Source organism: Gymnoscopelus braueri, assembly GCF_963280865.1.
Source record: "Gymnoscopelus braueri genome assembly, chromosome: 6".
In the NCBI taxonomy this organism is placed as follows: domain Eukaryota; kingdom Metazoa; phylum Chordata; class Actinopteri; order Myctophiformes; family Myctophidae; genus Gymnoscopelus; species Gymnoscopelus braueri.
This window is the reverse complement of record NC_137607.1, coordinates 10928152-10940309: the sequence shown is the minus strand read 5'-3', so window position 1 is coordinate 10940309 and position 12158 is coordinate 10928152. Positions and strand designations below refer to the sequence as shown.

At 43.4% G+C, this 12158-nt stretch overlaps 1 protein-coding gene across 1 annotated transcript; it reads left to right on the top strand.

The window, feature by feature from the left end:
• Positions 1-5276: 5276 nt before the first annotated feature.
• LOC308087045 (apelin receptor B-like) lies at positions 5277-7360 on the top strand (the record flags this gene model as incomplete). The annotated part of the gene is made up of 2 exons (XM_080430695.1): positions 5277-5695; positions 6703-7360. 2 exons carry the CDS (start codon positions 5277-5279, stop codon positions 7358-7360), a joined length of 1077 nt encoding a protein of 358 aa, XP_080286821.1.
• Positions 7361-12158: the final 4798 nt, after the last annotated feature.

Below are 12158 nucleotides of genomic sequence, written 5' to 3'. Positions count from 1 at the left end.
AAACAATGCCACTCCATCCCTCGCAGTGGCCCCTGTTTGGGGTTAAATGGCGAGAGAAAATGTATTTTGCTGTCCGACTCACTTTTGGTTGTCGTAGTAGCCCAAACATATTTAACAAGCTTTCAGAAGCGCTATGTTGGATATTGCTTAACACCTACAGGCTGCCATTCCTTGTCCATTTGTTAGACGACTTTCTAGTGGTAGATTTTCCTAACAGTAAGCCAGACTACAGCATCAAAACGGTTAAAGAGGTTTTTGCAAAGTTAGGAGTTCCCCTCTCTGTGGAGAAAACGGTGGATCCTGTGAAAAAACTAGAGTTTTTGGGGATCAATTTAGACACAGGGCTAATGCAAGCGTCGCTGCCTCTCGAAAAATTAGAGCGCATCAGAGGGGTGATGCATCATTTCAACGACGCAGTGTCCATTTCCAAGAGGGAATTGTTGTCCTTATTAGGGCATCTAAATTTCGCTATGCGGATAATTCCCCAGGGGAGATCGTTCATAGCAAGACTTCTCGACCTCTCTAAGTCTGTGAAAAATCGAAATGAACAAGTGTATTTAGATGATGGTTGTAGATCGGATCTGCGGTTTTGGTCAACCTTGTGCAACCAGTGGAATGGCATCTCTTTTTTCTATCACGACGGTTTGAAATCGTCCGTCAATTTGGGTTTTTACACAGACGCAGCCCCTTCTATCGGGTTTGGAGGGTATTTTAATAACGAGTGGTTTGCCGGTCCATGGCCTAAAGAATTACTTGCGCTGCCAAAAAACGAGTTATCTACAGCATTGTTTGAGCTTTACCCGGTGGTGGTTGCAGCCATGCTATGGGGAAATCAGTGGGCAAGAAAATAGATTGTTGTGTTCTGTGATAACGAAGCAACCGTTCACATTATTAACAAGGGCCGATCCGCAATTCCCATTATCAATAGTATTCGTAAGGAGACTGACTTGGACAAGTGTGTTGGGGAATTTCTCAATTTGCGCGTCCCACATTCCGGGACTAGATAATAAAATTGCTGATGCCTTGTCCCGTTTCAAATTTCAGGAGTTCAGGGATCTATGCCCAGATGCAGCTCCATCCAGTCTGGTTTGCCCAGCGTTAGACCAAATAACGCTAGACTAGATGAAAGTTTACAGTCATACATGGATTCGGCTTCTCATTACATGAGACTGGGCCTTTCCAGGAACACATTAAAAGCTTATGATGCTGCATGGTCTTTTTTCAGTTCTTTCTGTGCAGCTTTTTCAGTATCCATTTTTCCGGTTAATATTCCCATGATTTGCGCATTTATAGTTCATTGTGCAGAATCAAAAAGACTTCAGCCCTCTTCTATTAAAGCATTGGTCGCCGGCATGCAGTTCCATTTAAGATGCCTGAACCCATCCATGGGTAGTCTGCTCGGGGATCCATCAATTAAGCTCCTTTTCAACGGATTAAAGAAAGCACACCCCCAAGGCAATGATAAACGTCTCCCACTTATTCTCCCACTGGTGCATAAATTAGTGTCTCAATTAAGAGCAGGGTGTTTTGGTCCTTTCGTTGATTCTCTCTTGGAAGCAGTTTTTCTTTTGGCATTTTATGGGTTTCTTAGATGTGGGGAATACACTACGTGCACCGAGAGCTTTAACCCCTTGCATGACTTGTCAATTTCTGATTTCTCTCTTCAACCTCACATGTTTTCCATCAATTTAAAGCATTCTAAATCTATCAAGCATTCTAACGGGACATCAATATTCATTGTAAAAACTGATACTGCTTTTTGTCCATTTTCCTCCATGTCTCGCTACCTTCAATGGCGGGTAAATCCTGGGGGAGATGAACCGTTGTTCGTCACGGATGTCGGGAGAGCTATGTCAAGGCCGTGGTTCGCTGCCAGGCTGCGTACAGTGTGCCAGCGATGTGGAATTTGCCCCAAGTTGTACACTCCTCACTCTTTTCGGATCGGGGCAGCAACCTCAGCAGCATCTTTGGTTCCATCATCCACATTGAAAGCCATGGGTCGCTGGTCATCTGCTGCTTATGAACGCTATATTCGTTTAAATACTGATGAAATTATTGCAGCTCAAAAAGCTATGAGTGTAAATGTATGATCAATTATGGAATAAATTCAGGAGTTGCATAATTGATATTTTGTCTAAGTAATTGCTCCTGCCAGAGCGCAGGTCGGGGGTTGGGTAAACATTATAGCATCGGTCGTGTTATGGTCTCATGTTGGCTAATTTGTGGTATTATGATGGTATAATTGTATAGTAGCTTGGTCACGTTGGTTTCATGCATGCTTCAGTGGTATTAGGATGATAGGTGTGGGCATGGCAAACCACTAAGCATTGGTCGTGTTTGGTCTCACGTATACCTAAATGTGGTAGGCTACTAGATTGGTAAATAACTAAGCATTGGTCATGTTGGGTCTCACGTATGCTTAATGGTGGTTAGATGGTAGGTTATTTCATTTATTTAAGGATTTAAATGAAATTGTGTCACGCTTGATGCTTTAACTGATAAACATTCTCATATAGTTTAAGGTGTGGCTCTGTATTTGCTCACTGCAAGTGAGCGCGTGTTGGGGGGTTGTGATTGAAGAGCTGTGTCATTTTGCACAGGAAATCTTTTAATATCACATGAGCAGAGTCACACCGCCAAACTTGAATGCAATATCATTGCATATATGGTTAATGTTAATACATGGTAAATGGTTCATTAACGGTCTGGTTATTTCTGAGCTGAAGTGTCTAAATGAAATTCAGTGTAACGTTAGTTCATGTAGACACGGAAGGCAGATGTTTATATACTTCATTCACACTCCCCGGACCCCCCCCCCCCCCCCCATTCGCTAACAAGCTTATACAGTTGTACTCCTTTAAGGCTTACGTTCAAACTCTTGTCATTCTCATTCGCTACAAGCTAACTCACTCACGCCCTCATACCCACAGTGCATCTCAGGCGGTTCATTTAAGCAGCCTCTGTTCTCTGTTCATTCTATGTGCTTAGCTGTCAGTGCCGTTGTACAGCTGTCAGTGTCAAAATTCCTCCACCTCCCCGGCCTCCTCCCTGGCATCTGGTTGTTGGTGGGATAGTTCTGTAGATGGCGTTGTATCATGGTGATGGTTGTACATTAAGGGTCTAATGTTGTGTTATGTTATAACTGTTGTGTAATAACTGTTGTATCAGGTAAAAATTGTGTTATATTTATAACTGTTGTGTTATAACTGTTGTGTGTTGTTATAACTGTTTACGCTCTGCTCAGGGGGTTGTGATTGAAGATCTGTGTCATTTTGCACAGGAAATCTTTTAATATCACATGAGCAGAGTCACACCGCCAAACTTGAATGCAATATCATTGCATATATGGTTATGGTTAATATGTTAATAAATGGTAAATGGTTCATTAACGGTCTGGTTATTTCTGAGCTGAAGTGTCTAAATGAATTGTATGTATCTCTCTGTGTCACTGTTATATTTCCCATGTATTAACTGTCCCCTGAAATGTTACATTTTCAATTGTACTTCCCTGAAATTTTACATTTTCAATATACTTTCAAAAGCTTAACTCTTTTGCTCCCTGTAAAGTAATGTATTCATTATAGCTGCATTAGATTTAAAAATGTTGACATAATTGTATGTCTCCAATGCACAGCAGTCCATTAGGGCTCAAGGGATTTATAATTAGTTAACTGTACATGTTTCAGCCATGTAACAACAACCATTCAAATGCAAATGCTGCAGTCTATTCAACTTGGAGTACACTGGAGCAGTGTAAGAACGACCCTGCATTGACAAAACCATTGTAAAACGCCTCATGGGTAAAACAACACATGACATGTCCAGACATAATGGTTCATAGGTTGCTGTACAATGTTTAATCAATATGTACTCTTAAAATAATCTAGTAATTAATATGGAAACTGCTTAATCTCGCTTGAAATCGTAATTGTCAATGATGCAACATCATTTGTGATAGAAACACAAACACAATCACCGCTACCAGACAGAAAACCCACTGGGCAAAACCAGATTATAATAAAACAAAAAAGAAAGCTACCTGATTTACTGGAAAGAGTCAACCAAAAGTCATAGTAAAATGGAATGTTATTTGGCCCTAAATAGAGAATACACACAGTAGCACTGTGACTGACCCAAAACTAAGGAAAGGCTTGACTACAGCCTTGCAATAGAGAACAGAAAGACCTGTCTCCCAAGGGAAGACAGACTATGGACCCACTGCACACAACATGTGGTGGAAACAGAGCTACACTTTCTAACCACCTGCCCACTATACCAAGACATCAGAGACACATACTTCCCACAGATTACAAACACCCAAAATGATGACAAAATACAACAGCAGCAAGATTGTGAACGCAGACATAGACCTACTGTACATATCAATGGAGCTACTACCTTTAAAAACATTTGAAAAGTGTCTGCTTTTTTGTATACTTTTTAAATAGTTTTGGCAAACTGCTGCTTTTTGTCCCAAAAAAAGACGGGAAAACCCTGAAAGAGCACGGCTATTAGTTTAAAAAGCTTTAAATCAAAAAGCTTTATACCAAGCTACCCTCACCAACATGTACATACAGCATGATCATTTCTAACAGGCAGTTTTTCCAAGTTGAAATGTGACATAGCTGTGTTAACACAATGCTGTAAAACTGTTTATACTTTACACAGTTTGTTTTATTATGTTTTTGACTCTTGCCGGCAATATAAACGTATGTTTTCTAATGCCAATAAGGCTCCTTTGAATTGAATTTGAATTTAAATGAATTGATAGCCTGATTATTGCGTATTTGTGCACCGTATGTTCCCTTCAGTGATGGCATTTTGATTTATAACAAGGGCCTGGAGAAGTTCACTTTATGTGAATTAATGAACATTATGAAATGAACAGAGAGCAGTGAATGGAAGTGTTCTTCACTACAGACAGGAGGAGAAGGGGAAGGGGTGGTATGGCATGTCCTATGAGTGGGTTGGACATGTCCTAGGAGGGAGGGGCTAGGACATGTCCTAGGAGGAGGGACTAGAACATGTCCTATCCTAGTAGGGCATGCAGTGCATCAAGGGTATATAAAGACCAGACCACTTCATATATATGCAACAAACACACTTCAGAGTGCTGAAAACTTCTCCTGGGATTTACTTCCATCAGAAATATTTTGTTTTCTTCTACACACTGCGGACGCTGTTGCTAACTTTAGTTCATTTGAACCTACACTGACTAAATACCTCCTACCAGATTTCAAATACAAGAACGGATCACCAGAGAGGAACAAATGGAGATGGAGATGCAAAATGAAAGTGTTTATGATTACTATGACTATGAGGAGAACCAGACGTCCAGCATGTGTGACTATTCAGAGTGGGGACCTTCATACTCTGTCATCCCAGTGCTCTACATGCTCATCTTCATCCTGGGCCTGTCTGGAAACGGAGTGGTCATCTTCACCGTATGGAGAGCACAGGGCAAACGGCGCACTGCTGACGTCTACATCAGCAACCTGGCTGTAGCTGACCTGACCTTTGTGCTCACTCTGCCTCTGTGGGCAGTGTACACTGCCATGGGCTACCACTGGCCCTTTGGAGTGGCTCTGTGCAAGATCAGCAGCTACATGGTCCATCTAAACATGTACTCCAGCGTTTACTGCCTCACCTGTATGAGCTACGACCGCTACCTGGCCATCGTACACTCCTCCTCAAGGTGATTAGAGTTTTCACTTCTTCATTAGTTTTAACTTTTATTTTAATTTTGTTTTGACTTTTTTGTTTTCAATTTCAGTTTAGTTTTGATTAGTTTTCAATGCAGGTTTTCTAGTTCATTTAAAACATGTTATATTATTTGTAAAGGTTTAGTATTTGTTAAAGGTAGGGTAAGTGATTTGCAATTATTCAAATAATTGCAAAATGGGTCTATGTTCTGATAGTGCTCGTTACTATAGAGTGTCCTGTCCATATAAAGAGTCTCCATGTCTCTCCAGCTCTTTATAAAACAGAAAATGTATTTTGTAGTTTTTTTTTTTTTTTTTGTAGTTTCATTTCCAATTTTATCCAACCAGGACAGAGAACTCAATCAGGATATAGATTAAACAAGTGAAATTGGAAGTGATGACACTAACAAATGAGCAGACAATTTTTTTACTGGAACACTATACAAATTAAGCTTAAAAATGGGTACTTTCTCCTGATTGGCTGAGATTTTGACACCTACCGAAAAATGTATTTTCTGTTTATTAAAGAGCTGGAGAGACAGGGAGACATCTGTTACTGAACAAACACTCTATAGCAATGATTACTATCAGAATATAGTATTTTAACCTTTTAACAAAATACTTTTTGTTTTAACCAAAAAATATCACTTACCCTACCTTTAAGTTTTGTATTAGTTTTAATGCTTAGTTTTGTATTGTAATATGGGGTAGTAGTTGGTAGTTAAAAAAAGTATTTGTTATTAGTTATAGATCAGCTGTTTACACTATTATTGAAGAAAGGCTTATGAAAGAAATATTGAACATGAACAAACTAAAACTAAGTACATTTTCTCTATGATTAATTTGTTTTGTTAACAAACAATACCGTTCCAGTTCGTTATATTTTTTAAATAAATCAATGTTTTTGTTTTTATTTCAGTTAAAAAAATAATAATAATAAGTTTTTGTTATTTCATGACTTTGAGTTAACTATAACAACCCTGTTCTCCTCCATGTCCAGCTCACAGCTTCGTACCCGCGGCCACATGAGGGCTTCCCTGACAGTAATGTGGCTTCTGTCTGCTCTACTGGCTGCCCCCACTCTGATCTTCCGCACTACCAAACATGACGAGACAAGCAGCCGGACCTCCTGCGTCATGGACTTCAGCCTGGTGGTGACAGATAAGCACCAAGAGAGCCTGTTGGTGGCCGGTCTCAGCCTCTGCTCCTCAGTCCTGGGGTTTCTTCTACCTTTCCTGGCCATGATGGTGTGCTACTGGTTCATCGGATGCACCGTCACCCGCCACTTCCACGGCCTGCGCAAGGAAGACCGGCGCAAGCGGAGACTGTTGAAGACCATCACCACACTGGTGGTGGTGTTCGCCGCCTGTTGGACTCCCTTCCATGTGCTGAAGAGTGCTGACGCTCTCTCCTACCTGAACCTGGCTCCTGACTCATGTGCCTTCCTACGTTTCCTCCTCCTGGCTCACCCCTACGCCACCTGTCTGGCCTATGTCAACAGCTGCCTCAACCCCTTCCTGTATGCCTTCTTTGACCAGCGCTTTCGCTCCCAGTGCCTGGGCCTGGTCCACCTGAAGAAGGCTTTGCATGTCAGCCCTGCCATCCTGCTGTCCTTCCAAAAGACACAGACTCTGTCCCTTGTGGCCACTAAGGTGTGACTTCACCACACATATGTAACCGTTAAAGAATGTAAAGTGTATCAGCTGAGCATGATGGCAATGCCTTTAGTCAGTTGTCATCTTTGATTGTGTGGACTATGGGTATAAACAGAGCTAAAGTAGCATGTTACCTGTGTTACTGAAAACACATAAAAGTGTGGAGTGTGGTGTATTAGTTCAGACTATTATCCGCACTGGATTTCGGTGGAAGGAATGTTTAAGGCAGAAATCAAACTTCTTAAAACAAGGGAACAAAGCTGCAGTAGGCCTACAATGCAGGCATTTTGGACACAGCGGGAATGTGCGTCAAATGGAGCTATATGTTACTTTTTGCTTCATGTAGAGTTCATGCAAAGTGTAGAGCTTGGATCTTTGGATTCTAGCTCTTGTGAAGTGTATTAGTCATGCTTTTGCTGCATGCACTTGTTTTTATTTGTAAGCACTTGGGTGTTCAATTCCCTCTCATGGGATGAATATACACCAGCCAATTAGTGTGTGTGTGTTTGTGTGAATCATTTTGCCAGCCAGCAAGAGGTGACTGAGACTGATCATTGTTGTGGAGCGACAACCTTGATGTGTAAATATGTGAATACACATTGTGAATATGCATTATATGGAATTCAACTTTATGATTTGTAATAGATTCAGATTCAGATTCAGATTCAGATTCCTTTATTTACCATTGTGTAATACACATAGGAATTTGTTTTGGCAATGCATGATTGTGTTTCAATCTTTTTTCACATATAACATAAATAACAACAAACACAAAACAAACACCGTGCAAGAAAATAGATAATATAAAGTGCTATAGTGGACAGTAGTGCAATGTCATTGCCAGTGTCAGGTTTCAGGTTTCAGTGACCCTTGGGGGCGGGGGAGAAGGGAAGCCAGACTCATTGAGCAGCCTGGCAGCTGAGGGGAAAAAGCTTAGTCTGTGGCGTGCTGTGGTGGCCTTCAGCAGCCGCATCCTTCTCCCAGAGGGGAGCAGGGTGAGGAGGCCGTGGCCAGGGTGGGAGGGGTCAGCCATGATCTTTCTTGCCCTCCTCAGCGCCCTGGAGTCGTGCAGGGACTTGAGGGAGGGCAGGGGACAGCCAATCACCCTCTCTGCGGAACGGATCACCCGCTGCAGCTTGACGAGATCTTTTGCAGCTGCAGCGGGGAACCAGGTGATGATGGAATGGGTGAGGATGGACTCGATGATGGCCGTATAAAAACGGGTCATCATAGCCCTTGACAGTCTGTACTTCCTCAGCTGCCTGAGGAAGAACAGTCTCTGCTGAGCCTTTTTCAGAAGGGACATGATGTTCAGTTCCCACTTCAGGTCCTGGGAGATGGTAATGCCCAGGAACTTAAAGGACTCAACAGAGTTCACCAGGGTGCCTCCCAGCATGATGGGAGGGGGAGGGGCTGCTTTCCTCCGGAAATCCACCACCGTCTCCACTGTCTTTTGGGCATTTAGCTCCAGATTGTTGCTGCTGCACCAACTACGCAGCCGCTCGATCTCCCTCCTGTAGGCTGACTCGTCCTCCTTGGAGATCAGGCCCACCAAGGTGGTGTCGTCGGCAAACTTGAGGAGCTTGACCGACGGGTGGAGGGAAACACAGCTGTTGGTGTACAGAGAGAACAGTAGAGGGGACAGGACACAGCCCTGCGGGGAACCGGTGCTGGTGGACCTGGAGCTGGAAATGCTCTTCCCCAGCTTCACACGCTGAGACCTGTTGGTAAGAAAATCCGTAATCCACCTGCAGGTGGAGGCAGGCACTTGCAGCAGGGACAGCTGGTGCTCCAGGATGGATGGTTGGATGGTGTTGAAGGCCGAACTGAAGTCGACAAACAGGATCCTGGCATAGTTGCCGGCAGAGTCCAGATGGTGTAGGGCGTAGTGCAGAGCCATGTTCACGGCGTCCTCCGTGGATCGATTTGCTCTGTACGCGAACTGCAACGGGTCCAGCACAGGATCGGTGATGCGCTTCAGATGAGCCAGGACAAGGCGCTCCAGTACCTTCATGACCACAGAGGTCAGGGCGACGGGTCTGTAGTCATTTAGGCCTGTGACCTTGGCCTTCTTGGGGACGGGGATGATGGTTGAGGCCTTGAAGCATGCTGGGACATGACACAGCTCCAGTGAGGCGTTGAAGATGTTGGTGAACACCGGGGCGAGCTGGTCAGCGCAGTGCTTCAGGACAGAGGGGGAAACAGAATCCGGGCCGGGCGCCTTCCGGGGGTTCTGGCTCCCGAACAGCAGTTTCACCTCTCTCTCCGTGACAGAGAGAGGGGGTGGGGGGGGAGAGGAGGGGGGCCCACTAGGGTACGGAGGTAGTGGTTGTGGCTGGGGGGGTGGAGGGAGAGGGCGGGAGGGAACCTCTCTTTCAAATCTGCAGTAGAACTCATTGAGCTCGTTCGCCAGGGGGAGATTGTCGGACGCTTGTGGCGACTTTGGTTTATAGTTAGTGATGGTCTTGAGGCCTTTCCAGACCGAGGAGGAGTTCCCCTCAGAGAGCTGCTGCTGCAGCTTCTCTGAAAAGCGATGTTTCGCCTCCCTCACTGCTTTGGCAAACCCGTACTTGGCTTGCCTGAACAAAGCCACGTCACCGCTGCGCCTGGCCACCTCCTTCTCTGACCTCAGCCTCCTGAGATGGGCTGAAAACCAGGGCTTGTCGTTGTTGTAGATCTTCCTGAAGCGGAGAGGAACGCAAACTTCCTCACCGAGGCTGATGAATGATGTCACAGTGTCCGTGTATTCATCCAGACTGTTTCCAGCCTCAGGCCCCGCCCACTCAACAAGGTCCTGGTCACAGCCCGCATTCTCCAGCCAGGCACAGAGTCTCTCCTTTGCCTCACTGGACCACACTCTGAAACTCCGCACTACAGGTTTTGATATTTTTAATCTCTGCCTGTAGCGAGGGATCAGATGGATGAGATGGTGATCTCCTTTGCCCAGTGCAGCCCGGGGGACAGAATGGTATGCCTGTCGAATAGTGCAATAGCAGTGATCAAGAGTGTTCATTTCCCTAGTAGCGCATGTGACTTGCTGTCTGTATTTGGGGAGAGCCCGGCTAAGATGAGCCTGGTTAAAGTCCCCAAGCACCACAGCCAAACTGTCCGGGTATTTGCGCTCCGCCCCCGACAGCTGTTCGGTCAGCGTGTCCACAGCTGTGGTGACGTCAGCATCCGGAGGAATGTAAACACACACGAGGATGAACGCATTAAACTCACGGGGGGAATAGAATGGGCGACAGAGTATGAAAAGAGACTCAATGTTAATAGAACAGTATTGTTGCAACACTGTCACATCGGAACACCAGCAATTGTTTACAAAGAACATTAATCCACCTCCACGCGACTTCCCTACCGCCTCGAAGTCTCTGTCGGCACGAAACATGGAGAAACCCTCTAGCTGTACAGCCCCGTCTGGTGATAGTGAGTAAATGTACTTAGTTTAGTTACTTTACACACCACTGCTTACGACAGCTACTGTGGGGATATACAACTGACATAGTTGGGACTGCATGCTAATTGACTAATAAAAAGGTGGATTAACCAAAACAATCAAACTGGTCTGTCTGTTGTTTGCTTGTTAAAGGTACTGTAAGTGATGCTATTTTGTTAAAGTAAGAGTTAAAAAGCTCTATATTCACATGTCCACTTAGATGTAAGAAACACACATAAGAGTATATATTGTTTATATTAATGATCTGTGTACAGTATCAAATACGACACAATGTGTATATTTTGCAGATGACCCAAACATCGTTTGTACCGGGGAGGATATCCAGAGGCTTTTGCAAGCCATGACAACAGAATTAAGTAAATATAAACAGTTCTTCGGCAACAATGAACTATCTCTAAACCTAACAAAAACTAAGTTCAAGGTCTTTCATAATCATGCAATTACCACATAACTCATACTTAAGATTGACAACATTGAAATTTAGCGTGTGGGAGGGTATGGTGTATGCATGTGTGCAAAAACACCATGTTAATTATGTATTCTTGAAGTGTGCAGTAAACACTGTGACGATCTAATTTATTTATGCAAACTGAGCCAGGGGTCGAGCTCGATAAGCATAATGCTTCTCCCCTGCGTCCCCTTTGTCGGCATCTTGGACAACGTATTATGTCAAATCATGGACTTCACAACTTGTGCCTTGGACTTTTTTGAGATTGTGCCTTGTTCTAAATGCACTGATGTACATACTGTAACACAGACATGTATTTTGTTGTCCAAAAGTGCTGAAAATAAACTGAACTGAACAGAACAGAGTATTGACAACGTCTCCTGGGACGCATTGTGAGCTGATTTTCTTCACTAGTATTGATTTTTAGTTTTTGAATATTTATGAGAAATCTTTGATTTATTTTGGGAAAATTGCACAATTTCAATAGGCCTACACCAATACATTGATATTACAAATGTACTTTGTAATTTGTACTTTTGAATACTTGAATATCTAAAAAAAAGCAAGTGCGTTAACTCAAGTCAAAATCTGACTTTCTAAGATAAGAGTTTGAATAATTCTGAGCCTTCAGTAGTGATTAAGTGGCATTTTGTGTTGAATTTGGAGAAACCAGTCATACAATTTGTTTTGTTTAATTTGTTTATTTCATACGGTTGACAGTTTGTACATTTTGTAAATCCTGTATAATCATGGGCCAGCGGACCTATGACTAAGACATAACCATATAGACCTATGACTTAGACATAACCATATAGACCTATGACTTAGACATAACCATATTATAGACCTATGACTTAGACATAACCATATTATAGACCTATGACTTAGACATAACC